At 40.8% G+C, this 14,602-nt stretch overlaps 1 protein-coding gene and 1 long non-coding RNA gene across 4 annotated transcripts in view; one reads left to right on the top strand and one right to left on the bottom strand.

The window, feature by feature from the left end:
- Nucleotides 1-14,602, bottom strand: part of LOC116077270 — a 65,885-nt gene that overhangs the window by 6,013 nt on the left and 45,270 nt on the right. The window contains exons 3-4 of one of the 2 annotated variants that reach the window (XR_004113199.1): nucleotides 452-560; nucleotides 150-246 (exon numbers count right to left, since the gene is read on the bottom strand). This is a non-coding gene — a long non-coding RNA (uncharacterized LOC116077270). The remainder of the gene's footprint in view (nucleotides 1-149; nucleotides 247-451; nucleotides 561-14,602) is intronic. The other variant, XR_004113200.1, reaches the window with a different exon arrangement.
- Nucleotides 1-14,602, top strand: part of Rsph3 (radial spoke head 3) — a 57,332-nt gene that overhangs the window by 17,416 nt on the left and 25,314 nt on the right. For both annotated transcript variants that reach the window (XM_031351690.1, XM_031351689.1), the window contains exons 3-6: nucleotides 7,799-7,940; nucleotides 10,671-10,816; nucleotides 11,542-11,745; nucleotides 13,691-13,853. In XM_031351690.1, the coding sequence (XP_031207550.1) occupies nucleotides 7,799-7,940; nucleotides 10,671-10,816; nucleotides 11,542-11,745; nucleotides 13,691-13,853 (655 nt within the window). The remainder of the gene's footprint in view (nucleotides 1-7,798; nucleotides 7,941-10,670; nucleotides 10,817-11,541; nucleotides 11,746-13,690; nucleotides 13,854-14,602) is intronic.

Here is a 14,602-nt window from a genome sequence, read left to right as displayed (position 1 = left end):
ACCCCAGGTCGAGGCTCAGGACATCTCCAGGCCCCGAGTGGCCACGACCCCCTAACACATCTGTTTTAACTTTGTCCTGCCCACAGGGACAGATTCAAGACCTTTTCCCAGATGGGTGGACACCCTCAGCTCTCTGAGCCCATGCTTACCCCAGATTGAGGCTCAGGATGTCTCCTGGCCCCACGTGGCCACAGGACAAGTCCATCTTAAGTACTCGCAGCCACAGTTACAGATTCAGGCCTTTTTCTAGAACAGAATTACAAGTGTGGTACTACTCAGAATTTATGAACAAAGAATGGCACAGACTACAGTGCCACACAGATGCTCAGTTACAAGCCTCCAACATGCGAGCCAAACTGCTTGCACCACGCACAGACTACATGGACAGATTTAGCATGGAGACAGACAGGAAGTTTATCATAGCAATACAAAAGCACATATAGAGACCTACTCTGGATTTGCCCTCATTGAAACCCTCCAGATTGGTAGTCCTGAAAGTCATGGGTGAAGCTGCCCGAGGCTTCTCAGGAACTGGATTCTCCCAGGAGGAAGACAGGAACCTGTAAAAGAGAGGGAAATAAAGGAACCAAGACATGTATGTAGTCTGATCAAGATTCAAACTTTACTGAGGGAATCAGGTATATATATACGAATTACAAAAAATGAAAGCAAGTCTCTAGGTTCCATGATTTTTACATAACATCAACATTGCAGTAAATCTCTGGTGACACCCAGTGTCTCAGTAACTCCGTAAACCTTCAGGCTGTAGGTTTTCATAACTCGGTGGGTGGTGTCTCCTTGACTGGGACTTCGGAGAGAGATGGCAATAAAAAAAGGGCCTTTGTTTGGCTCCCCAGGTGGTAGAGTCAGAAGGTTACACATGGGGAATTTCCCAGCCCAATGCACCAAAATGTAGTACCAAGAAAGTGTTTGCAAACCCCTAAAGACCAGTCAGGAGCTAATCTAATGCAATCACACTGTACTGGTTGGTTTGTGTGTCAACTTGACACAAGCTGGAGTTATCACAGAGAAAGGAGCCTCCCTTGAGGAAATGCTTCCATGAGACCCAGCTGTAAGGTTTTTCTCAATTAGTGATCAAGGATGGAAGGGACCATTGTGGATGATGCCATTTCTGGGATGGTATTTCTGGGTTCTATAAGAAAGCAAGTTGAGCAAGCCAGTAAGCAGCATTCCTCTATGGTTTCTGCATCGGCTCCTGCCTCCAAGTTCCTGCCCTGTGTGAGTTCCTGTCCTGACTTCCTTTGGTGATGAGCTGCAATGTGGAAATGTAAGCTGGATAAACCCTTTCCTCCCCAACTTGCTTCTTGGACATGATGTTTTATGCAGGAATAGAAACCCTAATACACACATCAGTCTTTGAGCTAGCTCAGGCTTTAACTCACTGCCAACCCTCAGGACAGTTCGAGTGAAGAAAAGGCCCTGAGCATTCATCAAGACAAGATTTTATAGGAAGCAGTAAGCAAGGGGTGAGTGTTTCTATCCTGGCAACCATCTAATTGGGACGCTACTGTGACCTATAGTATATTGGTTGGTGCTAGGAGCCAAACCATAAACTAAATTTCTGCTTTCCTCCTAATCAGTGGTTGTTAGACGAGGCGGGCTTATAACCTGAAGGTGTAGATTTAGCACCTAGAAACTGGTGCTAAATGTTGAATTTTGGCAGGGGCTGTGGGGGGAGGAATAACCTGGAGATGCAGGTCTTGTTAGGGGTACCCTAGAAACTGGAACTAGGTTCAGGTTTTGTTGGGGAAGGCTAACTTGGAAACTGATGCTAGGTACCTGTTAGTTTACTTGAGTTTAAACTTAGGTCAGGCTTGCTAAGATAGAGTCTGAACCCAAAAAATATGGGTTCTCAATCTCACATCAGAACCCTAAAGGCCAGGAAGCATGGATGATATTTTAAGCCCTGAAAGAAATAGCTGTCAGCCAAGGTTGTTGTCTCCAGGAAATCTATCTTCTGAGGTTGATGATGAAGTCAGGACATTTGAGGGCAATCTATCACTTGAGAAGCTCCTTAAAGAATACTGTACTCATTGGAGAAAGACAATCTCAGGAAAAGGAAATCTCACATCAGAAATAAATTAACAAAAGAATCCATCGTGCCCAACACAGTAAACAAGAAAGCCCCTAACACCAATCGATAAAAACCTAAATCCAACAAAACAGCCAATAAAGTCACAAGAATTAGCAAGCATCCCTCAGTAACCTCATATGTAAATGACTTCAGTTCACCAATAGAGAAATACAGACTGGCTGATTGGGTTTAAAAAAATTTTTTTTCTACTATCTGTTACTTCCAAGAAAAAACTCACTGATAATAGGCTAGAACCAAAGAATGAAGTCAGTTTAAGTAGAAGCCAAAAATTAGCTGGCACAGGTGGCTCTTTTGGCATGTGATAAAGCCCACTGTAAGCCAAAATCAGAAGAGATGAAGAAGGCCACTGTACATTAATAAAGGGAATAGTCCACCAATAAAGTCCACATTAAAACTAAAAATCAACCAACTTCAGGGTTAAACTGTACCATAGATCAAGTGGACCTAACTTTGACAGAATATTCCATCCAACAAAATGGAATATGCACTCCCTCCAGCAACCCCTGGACTTTTGCTGAAGTGGGCCACATTCTAGGTCACAAAGAAAGCCTTAATAAACAGAGGTGCTTTTCAATGGTATGACTACTTTAGAAAGTGTTTTTAAAGCTATAATTTACCTCTCTAATTCTAGTGCCATCTGATCTTTTATTATGGTTTGAATTATTCCCTTTTCTAATGTTCATACATTTCTTAAACATTTTAAAATAATAAAACAATACAAAAGAATCAAAATAATTTTTATTCCTTATCAGATCATAGTGGAATGAAAGGGGGAAAAAACCTACTGAAATAAATTCTTGAAGACTGAACAGCACACTCTTGAATACCCCAGGTGCACTGTAGAAATCAGAGAGGCAGTTATGAGAGGAAGTTTATAGCTAAATTAGATCAAGAGAAACTGACTATGATGGTATATGCCTGTAGTCCCAGCATTTGAGAGGCTAAGGCAGGAAGAACACCAAGAGTTCAAGTCCAGCTCTGGTATATATAGGGAGTTCCATGCCAACCTGAGTTACAAAGTAGAATGCCTGTCTCAAAACAACAGCAGTAGCAGTCAAAGATCTCAAATAAATGACCTAATGATGTGCCTCAAGAAAGAAGAACAAGAACAAGCCAAAGCTAAAAGTGATAAATGACAAGAAACAATAATGACCAGGTCAGTGGTCAGTGAAAGAGACTCTATCAACACAAAGTTCTTGCAAGGACAGACAAGATTGACAGACTCTAACCAAATTAACCAGAAAAAAGAGAAAAGCTAATTAATAAAACTATTAATAAAAGTGGGAGTTTACAAAATCTAGACAATCATTGGGGAATACTTTGAAAATGCATGGTTTTGCATTTTGGTTTTTTTGAGGGTTTTTTTGTTTTTTGTTTGTTTGTTTTGTTTTTTTATTTATGTATGAGTACACTGTTGCTGTCTTCAGACACACTAGAACAGGACATGGGATCCCATTACAGATGGTTGTGAGCCATCATGTGGTTGCTGGAAATTGAATTCAGGACCTTTAGAAGAGTAGTCAGTGCTCTTAACCACTGAGCCATTTCTCCAGTCCCCTTGGTTTTCCCTTTTTAATGGAAAGTCTTGGGTCTGGAGATAGCTGGCTCATTATTTAAGAGCAGTGGCTGATCTTCCAGAGGACCTGGTTTTGGTCATGGTATGTATCCTGTTAAATATGTTGTTGAATAAGATTTGCAAGAATTTTATTGGGAAATGTTGTGTCTGTATCAGGAAAATTGGTTTGTTTGTTTGCTTCTGTTGTGTCCTCATCAGGCTTTGACCTTGGGACCACACTGCCTTTCTAGAGCATATGTGATAGTCCTCCATTGTATTTTGTAGACAACTTTGAGTAATATTGAAAGAACCTAAAAACTATTTGTTTAGTTTATGTTTCCAGCACCAACATGGCAGCTCACAGTCATATGTAAGTCCAGTTCCAGGGGTCTAATGCCCTCTTCTGGCTTCTGAAGGCACTGGGCAATTACATGATGCCAACATACACATGCATGCAAAATACCCATATATAAAAATAATAATTAAAGAAAAATAATGGGAAATCTAGAGAAATGGATAAAAACACAAATAACTTACCAAAATTAATATTCAAAAGATGAGTAATTTACACAGACCCATAACAAGTAATGAGATTGAAGCAGTAATAAAGTTTCCCTAGAGAAAAGGTAAGGGATAGATGGAGTCACTGCCAAATTGTCCCAAACCTTGAAGAAAGAGCCAAGCAGTACTCTTCAAAGTAGTCACAACATGCAAAGGAAGATGCTCACACCTGCTCTAGAAAACTGGTATTCCCTGATGCCAGAGCCAGAGGAGGACACAACAAGGAAACAAAACTACAACCAGTACAAACCAGTTTCCCTGATGAACACACATGATATTTATCAATAAAACTCCTTCAAGTCATTCAACAACACATTAAAAAAGATGTTCTCTGTGACCAAGGTGCTTTCACCCCAAGGAAGCAAGGTTGATCCAAGAGATGCAAATGATTGACATAAATGGACATGTGGACAGAAAGCATACGATCAATGTGTACAGAGAACACCTTTGGTAAAAGCTCAGCTCGGTGTCCTTCCTAATGAACAGGAGAGCACCCATAATATAATAAACATATACCCAGCATGACACTAAATGGAGAAACACTGAAAACATTTCCTCTAAAATCAGGAGCCAGACAAGGACATCCACTCTTACTCAATATAATGCTCAATGTATTATCTAAAGCAAGAGAGAGAAACAAAAAGAACATGTACAGGAAAGGAACAAGTCAAAGTTCCCTAGACTCCAGTGACCCTAATGATGTCACCAGAGACCTGATAGACACTTTCAGCAAAGTACTAAGATACAAAATCAACACGACAATAACAAACCTGCAGAGAAAGAAATCAGGAAAAACTTCTATTAACAATAGCTTCAAAGCATAGAAAGATACCCAAGAGATACTTTCTTTCTACTCCTAAGAAAGAAAGTAAAGTTAACAGTGCAAGATGGGGGGGCTGGAGAGATGTCTCAGCGGGTAAGAGTACCGACTGCTCTTCCAAAGGTCCTGAGTTCAAACCCCAGCAACCACATGGTGGCTCACAACCATCCATAATGAGATCTAATGCCCTCTTCTGGGGTGTCTGAAGACAGCTACAGTGTACTTACATATAATAAATAAATAAATCTTTAAAAAAAAAAAAAAGATGGGAAGGCATACCATGCTCATGGGTTGGTATAATGGTGTAAAAGTGTCTATTATCAAAGGTGGTGTAAAGAGTCCATGTAATGCCCATCAAAATCTTAATCACATTCCTAGCAGAAATAGAAAAACAATACTAAAACTTCTTTGGAATCACCACACACCCCAAATCCCAATGCAATCCTAAGTAGAAAGAGCGGGACACTTGGAGGTGCTTAGGCAAAAGGATCATGAGGTTGAGGCTGGTCTGAGCGATGTTTTAAAGAAGGCCTTGTTTCAAAGAGGCTATGAGGAAAAAAATTGCAAATGAATAGATTTAAATGTGAAATATGAAAGAATTTGTATGATCCTGGGAGGGTGGCTTGTACAGAAACAAGGTTGGACTGGTGACAGGCCTTGTAAAGGAATAGAAGGGCAAGCTCCAAAACCTTACAAACTCCAACAGGAAAACAGCACACTGACAAAGGGCTTATATTGAAAATATATAATTCTCAAAACTTGAAAGCTAAAAAGTATGCAAACCAACTAGAAAATGTCAAATATTATGAGCCAGAGAGAAGATAATGCTGACAGACACATCAAAAGATGTAGCATGCCAGGCAGTGCGCACACCTTTAATCCCAGCACTTGGGAGGCAGAGGCAGGCGGATTTCTGAGTTCGAGGCCAGCCTGGTCTACAGAGTGAGTTCCAGGACAACCAGGGCTACACAGAGAAACCCTGTCTCGAAAAAACTAAGAAAAAAAAAAAGATGTAGCATTAGCCATTCAAGAAATACAATTTTAAGCTGTGATGACATAGTTACTACATACCTATTACCACACTAACATTTAAAAACTGACAATAAGGGAGTCAATAGAAAGATACATTCAAACTTACAATTGCATTTATATGTATCAAGTAGAAATTGAAACTCTGCATATAAGCCTGCATATGAGCATTCATAGTAACTTGTAGTATCATATTCTTAATGTTTTTTTTATGAGTTAATTTATGAAAATCGTGTATATCCATCCAACTAACTTGTACTCAGCAAAGGCAGAGTTGTAGGGTAGGGGTGCTGGGAAGGTGGCTCAGCAGTTAAGAGGATCTGCATTTGTTTCCTAACACCAGTGTTGGGTATCTCATGACTACTTGTAATTCTAGTTCCATGGTAATATAATACCCTTTAATAACCCCCAGCACCTGCACACACACACATGAACATGAATAAAAATAAAAAAAAATCTTGAAACAAGTAGGGGCAGGCAGGTGGGTTATTGGGACATGATATGACCTAGACAACTCGGGTAAATACTCAGGAAAAGGCAAGTCGCTTTCAAGGTGTTTTGTGCTGTAGGATTCCTTGTGTATAACATTTTTTAAAACATAAAATAGTTAATAAGACTTTTAGTGTTCCCAAGTCAAAGAAATGACAGATATGCTCATTGTTTTAATCTGATCACTACACATTGTATATGTGTGTTGAAATGTCACCCTATAAACCTGGAAATATGTACAGTTCCTTTATGTTGATTAAAAATAAAAGCATGGGGGCTGGGAGATGCTCAGTCAGGAAAGCGTGTATCTTGTAAGCATGAGGACTTGAGTCTGATCTCCAGACCCCACTAAAAACTGCTAGGCATAGGGAAACACACTTGGTATCCCCAATCTGGGAAGGTGCGGACAGGAGGATCCCCAGGTCCCGCTGGCCACCAATCTGGCCTAATGAGTAGACTCCAGGCCAGTGAGAAACCCTGTCTCAAAGGTGGTAGTGGCATTTCTGAGGATGACACCCAGTGTTATCCTCTGGCCTTTGTACATGTGCCCACATTCGCAGACATGAACTTGCACATACACAAATATACAGTTACACACAAGTTTTAAAATTTGTTTAAATTTCAAATATTGAAACTTTTCATTCAAAACACTATCCAGTTTCCCTCTCCCTTTCATAATTGTGTAGAGTTAAAACAGGCAGTATTTCCAGCCCTCTGAGCAGTCAGCTTATTTTGTGTTCTTGAAGATGCTTCCTTTGGACTCAGGATGTTTTCTCTTTCAACTGAACTGATAAAAAATTTAAGGGAAATCTGTTCCATTGAATTCAGATTTAAAAAAAAAAAAACAAACTGATAATCTCCAATTTCTTTACTATCCGCTAAAGTTTTCTTTAATAGAATACACACACACACACACACACACACACACACACATTTTACTGGGCACCAGAGGAACTGGTGGTAAAAGTGCTTGATGAAGGGGAAATGGGGTTATCTAGGACTCTGTACCCATGTGTCCCAGTGTGCACTTGCTGTGAGCTTTCCATCACCTGACCACATTCTAGCAAAATGGCCCTCCCTCATCACACCCTCGTCATGCTGGCAATCATCAGGAGCCACTAGCTGATACAAGCTCTGCTGCTAGCCAGGAACAGCTTGGTCAGTGGCAGCAGCTTTCTGCTTTGAGAAGTGATATCTGGTATTTCTAACCCTTGTCTATCCCTCTCAGCCTGGACAGCCTGATCCTCTAGAGCTTCAGCGACAGCAGCAGGCCAGGAGAAGGGCTCTTGCCAGAAAACGAGCCCAAGAGCAGCTCAGACCACGGACGCCTGAGCCTGTGGAGGGCAGAAAGCATGTGGACGTGCAGACAGGTACATGATCATGCCCTGGCATCGCAGCTCCCTCACTGCCCATGTTAGCCCACTGGAGCTTACATTGTATTCCCTTTATAATATTTCTGTATCCCATGTGTTTGTCAATCCCTCCCTATTATATGGTAGGAAAGTCTGTTTAGTAAACAAATATATAAACCATTACAATGTCAGAAATACTAGAAGGAGGGATGTGGATTTGATAGAGGAGTATCCTGACTACAAATTCTGCTAGCCCTTTCCACAGATTATATGTCTGTCTTAATGAGGGTGACTGTTGGCTTGATAAAACACCACGACCAAAGCAACTTGGGGAGAAAGGGTTTATTTGGCTCACATTTCCACATTGTAGTCTATCACTGAACTAAGCCCTGACAGGAACTCAAGCAGGGCTGGAACCTGGAGGAACTGATGCAAAGGCATGGAGGGGTGCTGCTTACTGGTTTACATCCCAATGGCTTGCTCAGCCTGCTTCCTTATAGAACCCAGGACTACCTTTCCAGGGATGGTACCACCCACAATGGGCTGGGCCCTCCTCTATCAATCACTAATTTTAAAAAATGCCCTAGAGGATTGCCTACAGGCCAGTCTTACAGAGGCATTTTCTCAGGTGAAATTTCCTCCTCTCAGATGACTCCAGCCTGTGTCAAGTTGACATAAAATTAGCCAGCACAATTTCAGAGTAGGATTATTACTCACAACCCAACATGAGTTACTTTTCTTTTCAAGACTGACAAGAGAGCATTGCAGCTCTGTGTAGACATTTTACTTGTCTTTCAGGGAGAATGAACCCACTCACTTTTAGTCATCTTTCACACTGGCCTGTCTCCTTTGCTCTCTTTGACTTTGCACATGGGTGCCTCTAAAGCAGGTTCCAGGATTCCCTGCTTGTCTCTCTCTCAACTATGTAGATTTTCCTTATGGGGAGCTGAGGAGGCACTGACTGAGTGTGTCTATAACACAGGGACCCTGAGTGAATGTGTAAGCAGCAGATGAAGTTCTGAATAAATGCGTATTGTTGACATGTGCTCCAGACCCACAGCAAATTAACAAAGCCTTCTGCTCTAAGTGTGAATGTTGACTGTGTGCAAGTATGTGTTTATAAGTGATTGACCAGTGTATGCAAAAACAAGCAACTGCAGCTTTCTCCTCCCCGATCTGTACAGCCTGAGACTGCTTGCTATAGACACTCGCTAACCACTTCCCACTCCATTCCATGATGCGCATAATAATATGCTGAGACTCTGGGTTGCTGTGATAGTGGGTGCCACTCCATCAGAGTGGGCATAGCCCACTTGACCCCAGCCTTTCTATACATGTGTCTGTATGTCTGTCCGTTCTTCATTCCCTCGCTGCCCCTAGTCAGGTTTACAGGACCAGGCCATGCTGGACAAGGCATTTCCTGTTGACAAAACTTTGGTAATCTGATAGTACTTGGGGTTTTCTTTAGACTGGTATGACTTGAGATTCTCCTTCTAATGAAGGCCCTGAGCAGATCACCATGATTATTTCTAAACCAAAAGTAAAAAGAGGGGGCTGGAGAGATAGCTCAGAGGTAAGAGTACTGACTGCTCTTCTTAAGGTCCTGAGTTCAAATCCCAGCAACCACATGGTGGCTCACAACCATCTGTAATGAGATCTGACACCCTGAAGACAGCTACAGTGTACTTATAATAAATAAGTAAATAAATAAATAAATAAATAAATAAATAAATAAAAGAGTAAATCACACTGCTTCCCCCTGCTCTTAAGCCGAGCCTAGAGTGAGTGGATGTCAGTGATTAGCCACCCTTGTGATTCTGACTGCTGAGACTTAGTGTTGGGCCTATGTGTGTCTAAAAGCTGTGAGTGTGACCAACTCAAAATTATAAGCTCAGAACATGAGAACTTTGCTAATGTGCATATGGGAAGGAGGGGAGTTTCAAGCTGAGCTTCATACCATCTGAATATTGACTGATAGAGCCCCTACTTTTTATTTACTCTTGCCTCTGGCCCTTTACCTGTTACTCTCTTGTGTTAAAAAGATTCTGTGTGACAGGTAACTCTGGTCTTTCTTACACATGAGGAGACTGAGGGCAGAGAGCTGTATCTTGGCTGGATCCTCTATTCAGTAGTTAATACCAGTGTTCAAGTTCTTCACCTGGTGCTTGTCACCCTGCCTCATCAAGGTATTAATGTGATATGTGTCTACACGAGCCTATTTCTAAACTATGCATAGGGAGAATACCAAAGAGCAAGGTTTGGTGCATGATTCTTAAAATTCCCAGGCACCTAACACACTTAGAGCCAATGCTGTATTTACTAAAGATGCAGTCTCTGACAGGGGCCGTTAACTTTTCATCTCAGACACCTACAGTCTCATGTTCTTTAGTCTCACTTTACAATGAAAAGTCCAGGATGCCTCGGCCATGATGAATGTTCCTATCTCAGTGTGTAAACTGAGCCCTACATTTGAGCACTTTCATTCCAAGATCTATTTTCTAATCCATTTAATTTGGTATCATTTGGGTTTAGGGGTTTATTTTGTTGTTTTGGGTGTTGAGCTCACACTGTTGATCCTGGGTTGGCCTTTGGATCGAGATCCTCCTCCCTCAGCCTTTAAGTGCTGAGATTTGCAGATATGTGCCCCCAGGCCTGGTAACCTGGTAACCTAATTCTGTTTGGGGTGAGCTGACATTTAATGCCAAAAACAGACCATAATTGTAAGCCTATACATAATGTTCTTTCTAGAATTATACCTTGAAGAAATTGCTGACCGCATAGTTGAAGTTGACATGGAATGCCAGACAGATGCATTTCTGGACAGACCACCAACACCCCTCTTCATTCCTGCCAAAACTGGCAAAGATGTGGCCACTCAGATACTGGAAGGAGAGGTACAGCACTTCCTTTTGGCTTCCCTCTGCTTTGAAAAATGACATAAAGGTAGGCTTGGGTAGAGCTTCACAGAGGCAAGAGACATTTCACAATCAGACTCATTTTTTGGATTTCTTTCCAGATATTACCTATAGTAGTTTTACAAGAAATGTTTTCAGGTATAATATTTTGATTGTTTATACTTTCTGATGAAAAATAAATTCATTACACACATTTTTACACATTCAATTTTACTTACATGTTTACTTAATGTGTATACCTAAGATTTGTAACAAATAAGAAAGAGGACTACCCTTTATATAAGAGATTCCATTCTCAGTGACTCCGCAAGTCACTTCAGATGGACACTATTCTTAGTCCCTAGTTCATTCAACTGTTGTTTTTTTAAGAACAGCTAGTCAATGTTTAGCAGGAAAAAAAAAGAATATGAAAGACAGGACACTGCCCTTTAGTTTCAGAATTCCAGCTTAAAATCATTAAGAGTTAGAGTTCACATTGATAAACATAGATTTTCTTGGTTGTTTTAACTTCATCGATTTTTGCCTATAATCAGAATGTTCCTCTGTGTACCTTGTAGGGTTGTTTTAAGAGTTAAAACAGACACAGTGGCAGGAAGTGTCTGACCCACAGGTGGCACAGCAATCTCCTGTTGTCATCCCCTTTACATTCTTATCATACATTTGATTCATGCTTAAAATTTTGTTTGCTTTCTCTTGTGTTTAAGCTTTTTGATTTTGACCTTGAAGTCAAGCCAATGTTAGAGGTTTTGGTGGGGAAGACGATTGAACAGTCCCTTTTAGAGGTGATGGAAGAGGAGGAGCTAGCCAACCTGAGGGCCAGTCAGTACGCATATGAAGAGATAAGGAATGTTGAGCTGGCTGAAGTGCAACGACTGGAAGAGCAAGAGAGAAGGCACCGAGAAGAAAAGGTGCAGCTTTCTGTCTGTCTGTCTGTCTGCCTGTCTTGGTCTTTTACTTCCTCTCTTATTTCTTTGGGATTGACACCACAGCCCTGCATATGCTGGACCCATCCCCTAAGCACAATATCCAAAACTGTTCTGTAGTCTCTTGGCCACTTAATACATTATATCCAAGTTTACATATAGCATACTATGAAGCCAGTAATCTTTTTAATTAGTAGCAATTACTTATATGAAGAACACGGCACAGTGAAAAATGTTCCTATGAAAGAGACCGACAGTCTTTGTTGCTCAGATCTCTCCTGTAGATCACAAATCTCTCACTTAGGTTTTGTAAATTCCACCTTCTATTAATGTATCTAAGTCAGCTTCCCAAAGCTCTCAATGAAATACAGGTTCCTCAATTACATGTGTCCAACTGGGTAGTGCTCTTAAGTGTCAAGAGCTTGAAAAGAGCACTAGAGGAAGAACTTCTTGATTTGCCCCATCCTATAACAGAGAGACAAAAGGGCGGGAGAGACAGAAAGTGCTGAGGCCTATGGGGATGAAGAGAGATCTGAAGAGAACGCTCAGTCTGTTTCCTGGTGGCCAGTCCCTTGTTTCCAAATTATGTTTTATGAATCTTCAATAAGAAAAGTTTTGCTGGGCAGTGGTGGCACATGCCTTTAATCCCAGTACTTGGGAGGCAAAGGCAGGCAGATTTCGGAGTTCGAGGCCAGCCTGGTCTACAGAGTGAGTTCCAGACAGCCAGGGCTATACAGAGAAACCCTGTCTCAAAAAAAGAAAAAGAAAAGAAAAGAAAAGTTTTATAGCTCATTTTAATAAAATGTGTCAATAGCCTACAGCTAGAAAATCTACACTCAATTATATTTAACGGTCTTTCTGGTATTGACAGTGTCCGTCAGTCTTTCTTACACACTGGATAGATAAAAGGTAGTGCCAGAATACTTAAACCAATGAAACTATTTCCCAGAGAGTCCAGAGTACTGTGAAGAGAAGTATGTTTGTAGGAAACGTCTATTAAATATGACATAATTGGCTGGTTTTATAGTTTCTCCCAAAATTAATAATTTTTCCAAAATTAGTAATTGTTTATATGAAGAACATAGGGCTCTGTAAAAATGTTCTGTGCAGGTCTTTGCATATCTAAGATAAGCACTGACTACAGAAGCTCTCCTGAGATAGCCAATAAGATCTTTACAAAGTATTTGTTTGCTGTCAGGAAGTAGATCATGGAAGCAACTACAATATAAGTCGTCTACATCCATACTATTTGAAGAATATGTTAATGCCCCCAGTTTTATATGGGCACATAGAAAAGCATTCATTAGCTTTATAGATGTTATTTGACCAAAAGGAGACAAACACACACACACACATATACATACACACACACACACACACACACACACACACACACAAACAAGCTTTCATGATCTCCAAAGCCATGTTAGCCTTACTAATTCAAAGAGGTATAAAAACAAACCAGATCATTGGTTGATGTTCTTCAATGGAACAAGATACATAAGAATATAATTTCAAATAGTACTACTCTATGATGTCACTAATAACACACATATCATTATCTGTTGTGGTTGTTTTCGACAAGGTCCCCTGTGTAACTCAGGATAGCCTTTAACCCACCATTCTCCTGCCTCAGTCACCCTAGTATAGGAATTAACAGTGTGTGCCACTACATCCAGCTGCCATTATCTTGTTGATAACATTCATACGTTAAGCATAGAAATTATTTTACTTGAAAATGGGTCAGGAGATGAGTTTTACCTCTGGCTCCTTTATTCATAAACTCAATGCCCACTAATTGCTCAGTGTGCATTACATTGTGGTGAGTCCTGGACATACACACTTCCACATCCTTAGCCTCACAGTCCTAGTGCCTGAAGAAACAAACTACTAAGGTCTCCATATTCAGTGACGTATTTTCTTTTGGCAGGAACGCCGTAAGAAACAGCAGTGGGAGATCGTCCATAAGCAGAATGAGACGGCACAGAAGATCTCAGCTCGGGCATTCGCTCAGCGGTACCTGGCAGACCTCCTCCCATCGGTCTTTGACAGTCTCAGGAATAGTGGCTACTTTTATGATCCAATTGAAAGAGGTTTGTGGGAACTTCTGTTAGATTCATTGCTATGCTGAGAATATTCCTACTGGTTCAAATTTATTTCATGTGTAAGATCACTGACCTGTTTTCTTGTAGCCCAGGCCAGCATCTCTTTATTGCTAAGCAGGATTACGTCATAGAAAGACTTGATGTGAGAAGCATGAGTTTAGGTCCCAGTTTTATTAGCTTTATCATTATGAGTTTTCTCATTTTGAAATGATGATTTTTTTAGAAATTAAGCCATAAAGTATGTGAGATTTTATGAACATACACTCATTCTGTTTCCCTGAACCCTGGCAGTCACATATTTTGGTGCTAGGTGTGATCCTAGAGCAACAGAAATATAGGTTGAATTTTTTTAAGGATCTGGAATATCCTAGGCAGTGATGGTGTATGCCTTTAATCGAGCACTCAGGAGTCAGAGACAGACATATCTCTGAGTTCCAGGCCAGCCTGGTCTACAGACCAATTTTCAGGACAGCCAGAGCTATACAAGGAAAACCCTGTCTTGAAGCCACCCTCACCCCACCAAAACAAAGAAGTATATGGTACTGGTTTTCCAATTTGCTAACACCTACAGTTACTAAAGCCTCCCCTGGAGGAGTGGTGGGCAGTAAAACCTGTGATGGGAACTAGTCAACCAGCTCATCTAAACAAAGGCATTTGATTAGAGTGATTCACCTATTATGAATAGCAAGGAGTGTAGTGACTCTGTATTTAAAACTTTTGACAAATTGTGGAAAAAT

The sequence above is a fragment of the Mastomys coucha genome, unplaced genomic scaffold (assembly GCF_008632895.1).
Source record: "Mastomys coucha isolate ucsf_1 unplaced genomic scaffold, UCSF_Mcou_1 pScaffold5, whole genome shotgun sequence".
In the NCBI taxonomy this organism is placed as follows: domain Eukaryota; kingdom Metazoa; phylum Chordata; class Mammalia; order Rodentia; family Muridae; genus Mastomys; species Mastomys coucha.
Note: the sequence above shows the minus strand (reverse complement) of the source record. Positions and strands in the feature narration are given on the sequence as shown.